General features: G+C 42.2%; 1 protein-coding gene across 1 annotated transcript in view; it reads right to left on the minus strand.

Moving 5' to 3' along the window:
• The window catches only part of LOC110535564 (cadherin-12-like), a 208,705-nt gene that overhangs the window by 120,046 nt on the left and 71,892 nt on the right, over positions 1-16,767 (minus strand). Inside the window, exon 2 of the mRNA XM_021620630.2 lies at positions 2,358-2,784. Coding sequence (XP_021476305.2) covers positions 2,358-2,603 — 246 coding nt within the window. The 5' untranslated portion in view covers positions 2,604-2,784. The remainder of the gene's footprint in view (positions 1-2,357; positions 2,785-16,767) is intronic.

The raw sequence follows: 16,767 nt of genomic DNA on the forward strand, positions 1-16,767 counted from the left end.
TGCACATTGACTGGGTACCGGTACCCCCTGTATATAGCATCATTATTGTTATGTAAATGTATTATATTAATTTTTGATTATTTAGTTATTTTTACTTTATTTGATTTAGTAAATACTGCATTAACTATATTTCTTCAACTGCATTGTTGGTTCAGCGCATGTGACAAATAAAATTTGATTTGAGCAGCAGAGAGGAGACCTGGTCTGCTTACCAAATTGTACCCTATTCCATATCTGGTGCACACTGTGGGCCCTGGTTAAAACTAGAGCACTATATAGGGAATAGGATGCCATTTGGGATGCATCCCAGGGCTCTTCTCTGCTGCTCATCCTGTGTCTGTTAGTACAAGTAGCTAGGCGAAGTGCATAAACAAGCTGGTTGTTGGATGTTGGTAAACTCTATTCTAGAATTGAATGCATAGTAATTATGTTTGTGTTCTGATGTGAATGTATTGCTGCAAAGTCTAGTCTTGATGTATTATAGACATTAATTCCAGCCGCATTACAGCCCACTCTGGTCAATTACACTCTGGAAAATAAAACAGTAAAACAATAAACCATAATTATGGATATATTTTGGATACAGTATCTGTACGAAGACTGTGCTTGATCTAAATCCCTGCAAGAAAGCCACTGTCTGACACCCAGTTAATCAAGTGTCCATTGTCTAGGTCTCTCATCCCGTGACACTATTTATTTGGTTGCAGCAGATTATCCCTCTTTAAGATTGTCCTACGGAAGGTCGAGGGACTTGATCTCCAAATGCCTTTGATATGGCAGAGAATCAGTCAATTATTTTGAAGCGGTGCAGCGGCCAGGGATTAAGTGATTTAGGAGTGCAGCAGACAGACAGTACCAGGGCTGCTTTAGCCTGTGAGACTTCCACAAACAGTGCAGCACGTCAGGGCTGATTGCAGTGGCACCGGGGTAGATAAGTCAGTCTTACTATTATCCTGCCTAAGCTAGGGGTGCCAAATTACAACATCAGCCTTAAAACCCCTCTGAGTTTAGTTAAAGGATGTCTTAAGCCAGAGCAAGGAGAAAAAAACATATTGTGAACTGCAGACTTCATGCAATTCAGTTCAATAAGGCCAGGTGTACACTACACAATTTTGGCCCCAATTTAGCTGTCCAAAACTAGTTTTTGAGATCGGAGACAAAATCCCCATGTCATTGCCTGCTCAGGGCATGTGGCCATCACCGACACTTGTTTAATGTGAGCGGGTCAGAGATGCAATCTGAGAGCTCCCGATCTCATCTTTGAGCAGTCCCAGACGTCCTGAAATTTTCAAACGTTGATTTTATCGGCACAAATGCTCTTGTAGTGTGAGATGTGCAACGATAAGTTTTTAGAACGGTGATCAGCAATAGCCAATGATAGCTTGCCAGGGAAAAACCCAGTGAGATGATGACGTTGTTTCACATCACCCAGAATGTGTGGACTCTCGAGCAGGAGCAATTACTACTAGTATGCGTTTGTACTTGCTTTTAACCAAAGCGTCAAATCGTTACAGATCTGAAGTTCACAAGCAATGTTATTAAATTCAAAATGTTGGCTAGATATTTCAACTCTGTATGGCAAGTGTGAATGTTGCTTTGAGCCACAACTTGTTGCTACATTTATTCTTATCACATTTTTTTTGCGAGACAGCATGGTATCGAGAATCCTCACAACCAAGTAAAGAATCTTTTAGTGTGTGACCACTGTCTGTGCCACATCGTTGGCAACACAAAAAACTACAGGAAAGAGGGTTGTTTAACATGAGAGGCTCATTGATGTTAGGATTTTGAAAGTCGTGTAGTCTCCACCCGGCTTAAGTCTAGGAGGTGCGTGTCCTCTGTCTTTTACTGCTGTCAGAATCCTCCCTCCCTAGTAACTAGGATGTTCTGACAGATTTACAAGAGCCATAATTTAAATATATTCCTGCCGGGTCATTGATCCATTCACCACACGAATGCTGTGTGTAGCTGCAATAAAAAGTGTCTGCCCGACATTGAAACATTGGCATAAATCTCAAAAAGAAAGACATTTTTTCATAGATTTTTCTTTCATTCATATCCTAATACACTCATGAAAAGAGACGTTTTCCTAACACAACCCAACATAAGATTAAAATGGTCAGATGTAGCTCCAGGAGCGAAGCTAAGTAAAAGATTGACAATTGGTAATAGCGGGCTATGTCAAGGGACATAGAACTCTATCATTCAAACATGCTCTACTCCTGGTACCACTACCAACGTAGCTCTTCCGTCTCAACTCCATCCCTCTCTCACCCTCATCAATTTCTCCCGAGCTCTTAGCTCTATGATTTATGACACACTCCCAAGCAATTAATAACAACATAAAGCATCCTTACCTTGCCCACGTACTGTGGGTCTGACCCCATGTACTCCTCCAGCACGAAGAACTGGTTCCATACCCAGCCCCTCTTGACTCTCGGAAACCCAGATGCCCCATTTCTCATCGGGCCCACCAGGCTCCTGGGATGCTCCTTTCCCAGACTGCTCCTGCTCAGCGGTGCGCCTGGCGGGCGTACAGGAGACAGGGAGCCTTTGTCGAAGACAAACCAAAGGAACAGTAGCAGGCAGTTCCTTGTAAGCATTGGCGGTCTGTGAGTTTGAGGTCTCCAAGTTAAAGTCCCAACAAATGGAAAGCCAGATCACAACTGAAAGAGGAGGGATGCTGAAACCGTGGTGAAGGAGTGGACTGGACACAGCCAAGATTATGAGCCGCTGGCCGGGGTGGGTTGCCCGTCACATTCAACGATTAATGGAGCTCATCACCTGGAGGAGAGAAATCAGAAAGAAATGTTAAGCTCCTTTGCCTGTATCCTTTATCTCTGTCACCTGTTGAATAACGTTAATAGGCCCCAATTACACAACACACAGAAAATAATGCTTGTGTCAAAAGAGAGCAACTAATTTTGAAGACAAACTTTCTGCATTTTTGGTCAAAATGTCACCTTGAGTATAACAGAGTATGGAAAGAAATGACTATGGATGATATTATAATTATGCCATAACATTCACAATTCTGTAATTTGACAGCTATACACACCTTTTATTTATTTACATTTTTTAATTAACTAGGCAAGTCAGTTAAGAACAAATTCTTATAAGACAACGACTGCCTACCCAGGCCAAACCCCGAAGACGCTTGGCCAATTGTGCGCTGCCCTATGGGACTCCCAATCACGGCCGAATGTGATGCAGCCTGAATTCAAACCAGGGACTGTAGTGAGGCCTCTTGCACTGAGATGCAGTGCTTTAGACCGCTGCGCCACTCAGGAGCCCGAGTGAATGAACACTTTGGAGATTAACAACAAATATTTCAACTCCCAGCTCCCATCCAATTGAATATTTTATTTGTCCCGATATGATATTTTCTACCTACTTTACTGTTTCCACTGTATTTTCATTCAAATGCCATTTGAGCTATTGGAGACGGTTTAGAATTCCAAATGCGGGTGTGTGCCTATCTGAAAGTGGAAGATTAAATGTGCCATACATGCTTGAATGTATATCTATTTTTCTATCATTCCTGCTTTACCCATCCAGGATATTTGTTAAAAAATGTAACAAAGTGCATAGTAGGAGTGTCCTTTTCAGCAAGCATCACTTGATACCTGCTGCCTCCTGATAGTTTCAAAAGCTCTTGATAATAGCTTTTTGAAGTGAACACATGCCAAAGGTACAATATTATCATATTTCCAGATTTGCACGCACCACACCATAGGTTAGCAGGTGGCTACTACCTATGATGGAATAGAGAAACTATGCATTTTTCTTATCACAGACCTTCATGGTGAAATAATCCATCAAAGGTCTAAATTCACACCAACCGGAAGGAATAAAGATTGTGACATAATTTATAAAACGAACGGTAGATTTCCCTCTTTTGTTATAAAAGGGAGCGATCACAATTTAATTGAGGATGCCTATTTTTGGCAAAGCAGTGTGCCACATAAAAACAACTTGATGAATAGAGGCCATTACTTGTCCCACTGCCTCCCAAATCATTCCAATTACACATTGGAATGAAAAGTTTGTAGTGCAACCCAAATAGCACCCTATTCCCTTCATAGTGAACTATTTTTGGCCAGAGCCCTATGGACACTAAATAGGAAATAGTGTACCATTTGGGATACATATGGAGTCTTCTCCCCCAAAAACACTAAATAAACCCATCAGATAAGCTATCTGCTGTTCTGTGTACTTAAATAACAGTCTGTGTGCAATTGGATGTGGCTTAGTAGACCTCGGCGATGCCCGATTAAAAACAAAAAACACAAAAAAACAGACCATTGTCAACAATAACAGAAAGAAAACATATCAAACCAGTGTCAACAGAAAAAGCCAATACTCTGTTTGTTTTTCAGTGTCTCTCATTCCTCCAATTATCACAGTCCGGTATTCACATTAACTAATACATGAGAAATACTATTTAATTCTGATTTCATATCACCCACGCTAAGAAATGCTTTACAACGCTTATCCATTCAACATGGCCATGGGCTAGTAGTGTAGTTTAGTTGCATTGTGTTAACTTAAAATTTGTATACGAAGTACAATAATTAATTGAAATACCCTCGATCCTAAGCGAATATGTTAACACACAAACAAAAAAATATCTAATATGCTGTACATTTAACACAAACTATACGTTGTTCATAAAGCCTCACTTTGAGGGCCTAGTTGGTCCCTAATACATGGGCCTGAAACTCCTACACATCACTTTGAACCAAAACTACACCCATCATTTTCATTTTTCCTGGTTGGCAGGTTCCTCCAAAAAAGCAGGGAATCTGAAATCCTTTAGACAGGAGTTTTGAGGTATAATTATGTACTCATTGCTGAAGCTACAAAGAATGACCTTAAAAAGTACCATTACACTAAGAACTGTAATACAAAGGCCTGAAACTCATAGTTTACAGGCTATGTCAAGCCTGCTCGTCACTTGCTGGTTTGCAAGCTGATGTGGAATCCAGCCAGTGTGGGGATTTTCAACTTTTATTTTTTTCAATCACATGTATTCAAGCATTTTGCTTTTCTAGAAAATGGATACAACAACCATGTCTCTGTCACTAACAAATACAGTCATGGTAGTAAATATAATTTTCTCGAAAAGCAAGACACTCTTGGAAACACTAAGCAGTGTGTTAATTTAACATTGTTCCGGTGTCTATATGGGTTCACAGACAACACTTTCAGTGTTGGTTTAACACTCTCAATGTAAAATTGTTGTTTTTTTTTACACTGGAGAATTTGTTGTGTAGATATTTATGTATTAGCTCAGAACCCTTTATCCACAGACAGTACATTTACGTTGAACTTGACAATCTTCAGTATATGTGCTGTACATTATCCAATTGAATCCAGACGGACAGCACCTGAATAAAATAACATTTGAGCTAATTAGGCCCAATCATGAATCCAGACGGACAGCACATGAATAAAATAACATTTGAGCTAATTAGGCCCAATCATGAATTCAGTTAAGCAATTAAAAGATTGGATTTCACAAAACCTAGAAAATACAAACAAAATACTGTTGTTCTGGGCAAGTGGGACAAATAATTTTAACCAAACTTTGGCAATATATAAATGAGTGAACAATTGATTTGATCACAGAGCCCTATAAATGAGAATTAACCGAATGTGTTCATTGCCAATCATAAATTGAGCAACCATTAACATTATTTATACCATGGGAAAACCATTTAAAAACACTCAAGCGTTCAACTGTAAGTTGCTGAAATACTTTATGCTTCAACTGAGCTAAGGTCTTGTTACAATGTGATGAAATGCAATGGTGCCGATATATAGTAAATGTTAATACTTTCTTGTAGTAGCATTTAAGCCATTGGGATGCCAAAATAATAAACTAGAAGTCAATAATACACCTGTATTAAGAGTGGGAGTAGGAGTAAAAGCCATGGGAAATATACTCTGAATTGTCCATCAACAAAGGAGACAACTTAGTTTAGGATGATTCAACACCTGTCACACACACTCTCTTTTGTTCCTTCCTAATGTAGTTATGAGTGATATAATAACGTGAGCACCAAGACTTTAATTGCATAACCACAACCCTCATTGACATCATTGTCTTTGATTAATTTCATAGACTTGTAACATTGGCGTCAGAGGGAGCATATTATACCAAGGTTACACCCCCATACACTCGGGCATTTAAGTTGATACTGTCACTGCAGTATCTTAAAAGTCTAAAGTAATCTGCAAAGTTCCCTTGCAGAATCAGGAGGAACTATCTCGTTGAGGTCACCCCATTGATCAGACAGGTCACTCCTTATTTAACAGAGACATAATGGGAAATGACTGTTCCCATAATTCCTGAGAATTTTGTCTACGCTCCGCTGTGCGTTCCTGGAGGGCGCTTGATGCATATTTAATGAGATAAGTTCATTAGCATGTGTCGGCCCTCGGTGCCAAGCCTTGACCCACCGTGTCTGCCTCAGATAACACCACGCAGCCGGCTGACAGCATTCTCACACATCACCTCCCATAATCAAAGAACATATGGCTCACCGAGCTGGTGGCGCAGATTGGGAACCGTAAGAGACTCCCTCGGAAAGTTACTAGTTGTCAAGGCCGTCGTAAACATGACAAACAGATAAACGGTATTGACTCTGGCAGATTTAAAAAAAGAGAAAACTGTTATCGGGTTGAAGTTCTCCTTCTGCATATATTTAATTTTTTATGATGTGGAGGGTGATATTTTAATTGTGTCACCACCACAGGTGCGTTGCTGGGTGACATGAGTGTCGTCCTGAGGTGCAGAGAAGTCAAAGTTGTTTTAATAAGGTTAAGGACACGTCTGGACCAGATTCAAGAGTTTGAAAACAAGACATGACTCTCAGATGTCTTGTAATTTTGTTTATATTACAAAGTTTGGCCATGGTTCTAAGGGGACAGGTGTCAAAGACTTTTCATAATATGATATTTAGATGTACCATTATATGGTGGTAGGTCAATACACACTGTCATTTCTGTATAACACATTTTACCAGATTCGGGAAACAAGGCATCTGTTGCAAGCCATAACTTCACAGGAGAGCCTTTTGAATATTTTTTGTATCAAAGTGTGTTTTATGGCAGAAATGCCTTCTCAAACTTGTCAACTTTAATGTGCCTTAATAACAAATTTGTATGCCATCTGTAAATATGAATAAAATTGTTAAATTACGAGCCTTGTTGGTTAAGCCACAGAAAAAGTAAGCAACCATTCTAATAGCCACGATTGGGATGGACATGCTGAGACAGGAGTTCGGATTGGTCTGCCATACAGATGGCTTCTGTCTATTTGAACTTGTCAGTCTGTGTTGGTAATTCTGACGAACGCCGCTTGTTTAAAAATGTATTGTGTAGTGATCAAGTTTTGAAAACAGTGGAATTAGAGTATGATAGTTAAAGAGATGGAGAAAACACCAGTATCTGGATTACATCTTCAAAATAAGGGCAACCATGGTAGGGCATTCCTGACAGGGAGACGGGTGCATCATGCATGATAATGTATACAAGTAAGATAGTCTAGCATTTGCTAGCTACATTTTCAGATATTACACATTTATAATTTTGACAGAAAGTGTTTTCATTTCAAGCTAAAGTGTACTGTTAGCTAGCTTGATAAAGTTAGCTGGCTGGCTCCCTAGCTGAAGTTATTATTTGTTTGCTTTTCTAGTTAGAGCTTAATGTTGGCTAGCTAACATTGAACCTGGTTGGTGAGCTCCATGGACTGTGGCATTGTTGGCACTTTGTTCATTGTTGTTTAAATAGCTAACGTTAGCTGGCTGGCTCATTAGCTAATGTTATGTGACATGTGTGATCTTAAACGCTGTTTACCTAGCTAGGCTCATTGTTTACCTATCTAGCTAGCTAGCTAACTATATATCTTTATCTAAAGTGTACTGTTAGCTAGCTCGCTAACGTTAGTTGGCTGGCTCCCTTGCTGACGTTATTATTAATTTCCCAGAGCTGTTTGCTTTTCTAGTTAAAGCCTAATGTTAGCTAGCTAACATTGGACATGGTTGGTTAGCTCCCAGCACTGTGGCATTTTTGGCACTTTGTTCGTTGATGTTTAACTAGCTAACGTTAGCTGACTGGCTCGTTAGCTGATGTTACGTGACATGTGTACAACACCTGTTGAATATGGCCAGTGTCAGTAAATGTCTGCAAAAAAATGCAGAATTAAATTATTGCCAGCACAGCTGGTTAGGCTGTTTTCATATTATCCAGAGGTAAACAAATGATCTGCCAGAACGTCAAGTGTGAGCTCCGAGAGCGCTCCGAGATGGCTAAAGCTTGAGGGTGTGAACGATGGTGAATGGGTGTAGACAAGGAAGAGTTCTTCACTAGATACCAAAACAGTTAAAGGCGATTTTCTCAAAAGTGAGTTTACAAGTTGATTAACTTTCAAAGCAGAATTACTTTCCCATTGTTCCTCAAATGCAATGTATGATATACCATGTTGTAGCTCTGAGTCTCTACTTTTATCCAATGTAAAAAAAACACAATTTAAAATTTTACTAAGTTAAGTCTCTCTCTCTCTCTCTCTCTACGATGCTCTGCATGAAAGTGTATACCAATTTGCTTTGAGTCAATCTGAGCTTGTTCATGTCAGTGCCGAACACAATGCTGCATAACAGCTGATTAAGGTGCTTTTTCTGCACTGGAAACTCATCTGGTAATGACAGCAGATGTTTCAGGGTTCGACAAACTCAGCATAATGCTTAAGGCACAGAGTGAGAAACTGTAGGGAAGCTGTGGCTGGTGGGCTGGCACAACGCATACTGAATAAATATGAACAGGCATTCAGAGACACGACCCAAATAAGGAGAAAAACACCTCCAACATCAGTGGAGAGCGTAGCCAGTGCAGTCGTGTTTACATCGGCCAGACCAAAGCAGGTCTTAATATGCCTGGGAGCCTCAGGGACTAGAGGAGGAGAACATAGCATTGGTGGAAATGTAAAGAAGACGGGAAAGGAAAGGTAGTCAAAGAGAGAAAACATGTCAGAGGAGGACAAACTACCTGGAGGGTGAGAGGATGGGGAAGGTAATAAAAATTGACTAACAACTCTCCAGCCAGGCTACATAAATAATCAGGGAGTAAAGGGCCCAAAGGGCTGTGGTCAAAAGTAGTAGTGCTCAGCCCTCGAAGCTGGTGTTGGGAGGATATATTGGCACGGATGTTGTTAACTGTGCCAATTTACATTATCCTCTAAATACCAGCTTCGAGGGCATTATCACTTTATACACTTTTAATATCACTTTTAACGGGTTAACAAGATATTTAAATAATGATTGACATATTTTCATTAAAAACGTTATTTTGATTAATTTATTCACACTATTTCATCCTTCCACAAGATATAGTCCTGACAAAAATCTAGGCTTGCTACACAAGCCGTCTGGTCGCTGGTTTTATTGGTTCCATTGCCAGAGACGTGACCCAGTTGTTTGTTCTAAATGTTCCATTGCCATACTGGCTTGCAATGTTCTTATCCCTTGCTTGCTAGCTAGCAAACTGCGGCTAACTTACAGTCAAGTTAAACAGTGCAGCCAGAACAACAACGAAGTAGCTTCATTTGCATTTGTTTAAGCTGTTTTCCAGTGACATTTACATCCATAACAATGAGGTAATGATGCTCGATTTCACCTGGCATAGAAAATCTGCTCTCTAATTAGGACAATGTTGTTCAGAGGAGCCAGCCAACAACGCAGCTAACACAATCACTTCAAACTGCAGCTGGAAAGACTTCAAACTAGCTGTACTTTGTTTAGTTTTACCTGTTTCTATTGATGGTTATTGATGGAAACCTGGCACCATCCCTACGGTTAAGCACGGTGGAGGCAGCACCATGCTGTGGGGATGTTTTTCACCGGCAGGGACATGGAGACTAGTCAGGATCGAGGGAAAGATGAACGCACATCCTTGATGAAAACCTGCTCCAGAGCGCTGAGAACCTCAGACTGGGGTGAGGGTTCACCTTCCAATAGGACAACAACCATAAGCACACAACCAAGACAACGCAGGATTGGCTTCGGGACAAGTCTGTGAATGTCCTTGAGTGGCCCAGCCAGAGCCCGGGGCCTGAACCTGATCGAACATCTCTGGAGAGACCTGATAATAGCTGTGCAGCTATGTTCCCCATCCAACCTGACAGAGCTTGAGAGGAACTGCACAGAAGAATGGCAGAAACTCCCCAAATACAGGTGTGCCAAGCTTGTAGCATCATACCCAAGAAGACTCAAGGCTGTAATCGCTGCCAGAGGTGCTGCCAAAGGTTCCAAAGTACTGAGTAAAGGGTCTGAATACTTATGTAAATTCCATATCAGTTTTTAATTTTTAATACATTCGCAAACATTTCTTAAAACCTGTTCCCCCCCCCCCCCCCCCCCCCCCATTTAATCAATTTTAGAATAAGGCTGTAACGGAACAAAATGTTGAAAAAGTCAAGGGTCTGAATACTTTCCAAAAGTACTGTACAGTATGTGTCCCTAGTCCAGATGTTGGTGTTTGCGACCTACATATTGCTAATGCTTATTGAATATTTACATAGACTTTAGAGTATGTCTTGAGGGTACACGGTGGGTAGTTAAACAAATGACTCTGAAATGTAGGCTTGATATGAGTCCATATGTCATCACGGCCTTATATTGGCATGTTGAGTTGCGGGAGCTCGAGAAGTTGTAGAGATAGTAAAGGGTGTTTTACGTGTTGTATAAAAGTATTAATTTTACCAATTTAATTGCAGAAGTTTGAGTAAATTACCATGCAAATATCCATACGACATATATTCTCAGACACTTTTGACATTTTAATCAAAAATCACATGATTTCACATGTGAAAAATCACATAATTTTGCACTTGAAATGTCACGTGAAATAATGTGAAAACCCAAGAAGACTCAAGGCTGTAATCGCTGCCAAAGGGGTTTCAACAAAGTACTGAGTAAAGTGTCTGAATACTTATGTAACTGTGATATTTCAGTTTTAATTTGTAATACATTTGCAAAACCCAGTTTTTGCTTTTTGATTATGGGGTATTGTGTGTAGATTGATGAGGCATTTAAAAAAATCCATTTTACGTAAAGCCTATAATGTAACAAATGTGGAAAAATGTCAAGTGGTCTGAATACTTTCCAAATGCACTGTATTACTATGCATTCAATCATCTAAAAGCACAAACATGTTCCATTGGCAAGACCATGTTTGATTTTGTGTAGTTATCATCTAAATGTCTTAACTCTTCTTTCAACCATTTAAAACCACCACAAAGTTCAAATGGGAATACAATATCAGATATTTAGTACTTGTACAACAATTTAGGCCTAGATTCAATCAGATCAAGAGTCAATCGGCTATAGCCGAAACCTGCATAGCTAATGTTTTCGGCGGTGTCTGAGGTGTGACTGCATCAAATCGCTGAGCAGCTGTCTAATCAGTGAGCAGCTGTTCTTGAACATTGTCACAAAGCCACACCCATCCCACTCGCATTAGATGTTCAGAATGAGAAAGTTAGGCTATAGTGTAGGCTATATAGAAAGAATGACGCTCAAATTGAAAATCATTAAATTAAATAATGATGGTTTTTATCATCCAAATCGAGGTGTAGATTACATCTCACATTCCAATGTTCGAATTTGTTAACATGGGATGGGATTTCTTGTAATACGACTCCTTGCAGCCATTGGCAATGTCCACTTTAGGTATAATGCCAGGAGCTGCTTGTGGAGCTCCTAACGCAGTTCCACCTCTGCAGTTCTACGTCTAACACTGCCAAAACAGCCGCTATGCGGATGTCAGCTAAGGTGGATCTGTTTGAATAGAGCCCTTTATGTGTTCTCATTGTGTTTAATCTAAAAGCACAATCAAATGACCTGGGTTGCAGTTGAGATTACATTAAAAGTAAATTGTGCAAGTGATCAATGAGGTTTGAGATTCTGTGTAGATTATTATAGCAATTGTGAAGATCTCCACAGACCCGCAACCTTTGCATGCTATCTTGAACATGCACACTTTCTATGATTACATAAGAGAAGACATTTATAGTTAAAGTGACCTCAAAATGTGGCCATGGACGTGTTACTCTTTTTAAGGTTGAAAAAAGACTGCTACAATAGTTTGTAAGGTAGTCTTAGCTGTAGGCTATTTACCGTATTACAAAGTAAAATTGCATTGTACTTGGTTGTCAACGCAACCTAATATCACAATTTGAAGGAGATGTATCTTTTGTACCACTGACATTCTGGCTTTAACTCCAGTTTGTCTAGAAATTAATAATTGATACAGTATGTTGGATTCACGTCTCCATCTCAACCAAAATCTAAATTGAAGTATAGGACTAAATCAAATCAATTCAAACTTTCATGTTTGGTTGAGATGTAAATGTAAATCCAACATATCAATTATCAACTTGAAGATTACATTTCAGTTATCCAAACTTATATGTATTGTCTATTTTTAGTTGAATCCCGGATTGACTTGAAACAATAGCTTCAATGACTTTGCAAATGCTATATATGCTATATACACTTCCGTTCAAAAGTTTGGGATCACTTAGAAATATCCTTGTTTTTTTAAAGAAAAGCACATTTTTTGTCCATTAAAATAACATTAAATTGATCAGAAATACAGTGTAGACCTTGTTAATGTTGTAAATGACTATTGTAGCTAGAAACGGCTGATTTTTTCATGGAATATCTACATAGGCGTACAGAGGCCCATTATCAGCAATCATCACTCCTGTGTTCCAATGGCATGTTGTTTTAGCTAATCCAAGTTTATAATTTTAAAAGGCTAATTGATCATTTGAAAACCCTTTTGCAATTATGTTAGCACAGCTGAAAACTGTTGTCTGATTAAAGAAGAAATACAACTGTCCTTCTTTATACTAGTTGAGTATCTGTCACGCCCTGATCTGTTTCACCTGTCCCTGTGATTGTCTCCACCCCCTCCAGGTGTCACTTTTTTTCCCCAGTGTATTTATCCTTATGTTTCCTGTCTCTATTTGTCAGTTCTTCTTGTATGTTTTCCAAGTCAACCAGCGTTTTCCCGTTCGCCTGTTTTTTTTTGCTATTCTATTTTTTTCTATTCCTAATGGTTTTGACCCTTGCCTGTTTCTGGACTCTGTACCTGCCTTCCTGGCATTTTGCCTGCCTTGACCACAAGCCTGTCTGCTACTCTGTACCTTCTGGTCTCTGATCTGGTTTTGACCTTTTGCCTGTCCACAACTATTCTCTTGCCTACTCCTTTTGGATTAATACACATTGTAAGACTCCAACCATCTGACTCCTGTGTCTGCATCTGGGTCTCGCCTTGTGTCATGATAGTACGAACTGGCCATGACAGACCCAGCAGATTTGGACCTGCTCCGCCACGCTGTCTCCCTGCAGGGAGCCACCATTGGGAGAAATGAGGAGTTGTTACAGGGCCTTTTGGAAGGGCTCAGTTCCTTGACTGAAGGTCACGACTATGGGTTAAAGGCTATTATGGAGCAAATCAGGGAATAAGCTCAGAGGCTACCTGTCACCTCTGAAAAACCCTAATCGCCCCGTAATTTCTTTCCTTATCTGTAGTGAGTTTGTACAGCCTATCCCGGTTCCCCGAGAACCCCAAGTACCACCTCCGGAGTGATATTCGGGGAATCCTGTGTTTCCTTCAGACCAGTCAAAGATAGCGTATATTATTACGCTAATGTCAGGAGGGTTGAGTTGGATACTCCTGAGCCTATTTAGTTGGGAAGAGCTAGGTTATCAGTTGGGGAACGCTCACAGAGGATGAACAGTAACTGTTGTCTGTACTGTGGAGGGGCAAGACATTTTATAGCTAACTGCCCTATTAGGAAACCCTTGTCTCTAGTGGCTACCAGCACTATGGTGAGTCAGACTGGGAGTTCCCTAATTCCCATCACCCGCACACCCATTTTTGTGCTTGTGCTGCGGGGAGACCAATCTAAGTCTCTCCGAGTGCTCATTGACTCTGGGGCTGAAGAATGTCTTATGGATTCCGCGATAGCTTCTGAGCTTTGTATTCCCACTCAGCCTCTTTCTGTTCCCATGGATGCTAGGGCATTGGATGGCCACTCTATAGGGGAAGTCACCCATAGTACTGTGTCCGTTCAATTACGCGTTTCTGGTAACCACAGTGAGACCATACAGTTCCTCCCCATTCCATCTCCCCATGTTTTGGGATTTTCCTGGCTACAAAAGCACAATCCTGTGATTGACTGGACCACAAGCTCCATCCTGTGTTGGAGCCCATTTTGCCATTCCTGCTGCCTTCAAGCAGCACAGTCTTCCCCAAGTCGTCTTCCTCAGGATGTTAGCAAGACTGTGGATGTCTCTGCTATGCCCACTGAATACCATGACCTCCTGGAAGTGTTCAGTAAGGCATGTGCTACTTTCCTTCCCCTGCACCGTCCTTATGACTGTGCCATTGATCTTCTCCCAGGCACTACACCACCTAGGAGTCGGTTGTATTCTCTGTCCTGACCAGAGACCAAAGCCATGGAGGAGTACATAAAGGAGTCTCTGGCCACTGGAGCCGTCCGTCTGCATCTCCTGCCGGCGCAGGGTTTTGCATCCATGCAAGACGAAGGGGACTTAACAACATTACGGTTAAAAATCGTTACTCCCCCCTACCTCTCCTCTGCATTTGAACCTCTCCAGGGGGTCACCATGTTTTCCAAGTTGGATCTTTGGAATGCCTACCACCTGGTTCGGATACGCGAGGAGGATGAGTGGAAGACAGCATTCAACACAGCCAGTGGACACGCTAAACCGTTTTGTGTTCATTTACCTTGACGACATCCTGTTTTTTTCCCGATCTGCCCAAGTTCTGTTCTTCATGTCAGAAAGGTCATTCAGCGCCTCCTGGAGAACATTGTTCATGAAAGCTGAGAAGTGAGTTCCACCGCTCTACTATCACCTTTCTGGGATATGTCATTGCTCAGATGGATCCTGGGAAGGTGAAAGCAGTGGTGAATTGGCCTCAACCAACATGAAGGGTGCACTTGCAACGGTTTCTTGGTTTTGCTAACTTCTACCGCAGGTTCATTTGGGATTACAGCACCCTGGCGGCCCCCCTCTCGGCACTCACCTCTCCCAAGGTACCGTTCAAATGGTCTCCAGCTGTCGACAAAGCCTTTGTGGACCTGAAGCATCGGATCACAACAGCATCCATCCGGACCCCTCACGTCAATTTGTGTTGTAAGTTGATGCTTCGGATGTTGGACTGGGGCCATCCTGTCCCAGCGATCTGCCCATCGCCAACTACTTCATCACTGTGCCTTCCTGTCGCATCATCTCTATCCTGCAGAGGAACTACGATTTAGGCAACCGAAAAATCCTGGCCGTTAAGATGGCGTTGGAAGAGTGGAGGCACTGGCTGGAAGGAGCAGAACCGCCATTCTTGGTCTGGACCGACCAAAAAAGCTTGGAATATCTCTGTACAGCCAAGCGCCGCAACTCTAGGCAGGCCCGGTTGGCCTTCTTTTTTACCAGATTCAACTTCACCATTTCCTACCGCCCAGGGTAAAGAAAATGTGAAGCCTGGCGCTCTCTCCCGCCGATACAGTTCCTCTGTCACATCCTCGACCTCTGAAACCATTCTCCCTACCTTAAGCTTTGCTGCCACTGTGGATTGGGGTTTTGAGAACCTGGTTCGCGAGGCGCAACGCTCCCATCCTGGACCTGAAGGGGGTCCGGCTAACAGGCTGTTTGTCCCTTACCCAGTCCGGTCCCGGCTCCTGGAATTGGTTCATTCCTCCAGGCTGACCTGTCATCCAGGGTCCTGTCATACACTAGCCTTCCTCCGGCAATGGTTCCTGAAGTCTCTGCCTTCTGCGCCGCATGCACAGTGTGTGCTCAGAACAAGACTCCACGGCAAGCTCCTTCTGGCCTCCTTCAGCCACTACTGGTCCCTCATCGTCCCTGGTCTCATATATCCCTCGATTTTGTCACTGGGCTTCCCCCGTCTGATGGCAACATGCCATTCTGACAGTGGTGGATCGATTCACAAAGGCCGCCCATTTTATCCCTCTCCTCAAACTACCTTCTGCCAAGTAGACGGCCCAGCTTATGGTGCAGCATGTCTTTCGGATACATGGACTCCCGGTAGACATGGTCTCCGATCGGGGTTCTTGTCTCAGTTCTGGAAGGCATTCTGCACCCTTATTGGGTCGTCAGCCAGCCTGTCATCCGGATTCCATCCCCAAACCAACGGTCAGTCGTAGCGAGCCAACCAAGACCTGGAAACCACCTTGAGACGCCTGGTCTCAACCAACCCCACTACCTGGAGCCATCAACTGGTCTGGTTGGAGCAAGCCCGGAACACCTTTCCCTGTTCTGCCAAGGGACTCACCCTATGGAGCACTCGAAAGGGGAATCGGCCTCCACTCTTCCAGGAACAAGAGCAGGACGTCAGCGTACTCTCGGCCCAGATGTTTGTCCGCCACTGTCGACGTACCTGGAGAAGAGCCAGGGTGACTATTCTCAAGACCAACTCCAGGTATCGTCGACAAGTGGACTGTCCCCGGACCTCAGCTCCCCACTACTGCATTGGGCAGAGGTTATGGCTGTCCAATCGGGACCTGCCTCTGCGGGCAGAGTCCCACATACTGTCTCCCCGGTTCATTGGTCCTTTTTCCCATCTCCAGAGTCCTGAGTTCCACTGCTGTCCATCTTGTGTTACCCCGTACCCTCCGTGTACACCTACTTTCCATGTGTCCAGAATTAAGCCTGT

The sequence above is a fragment of the Oncorhynchus mykiss genome, chromosome 11, assembly GCF_013265735.2.
Source record: "Oncorhynchus mykiss isolate Arlee chromosome 11, USDA_OmykA_1.1, whole genome shotgun sequence".
NCBI classification, from domain to species: domain Eukaryota; kingdom Metazoa; phylum Chordata; class Actinopteri; order Salmoniformes; family Salmonidae; genus Oncorhynchus; species Oncorhynchus mykiss.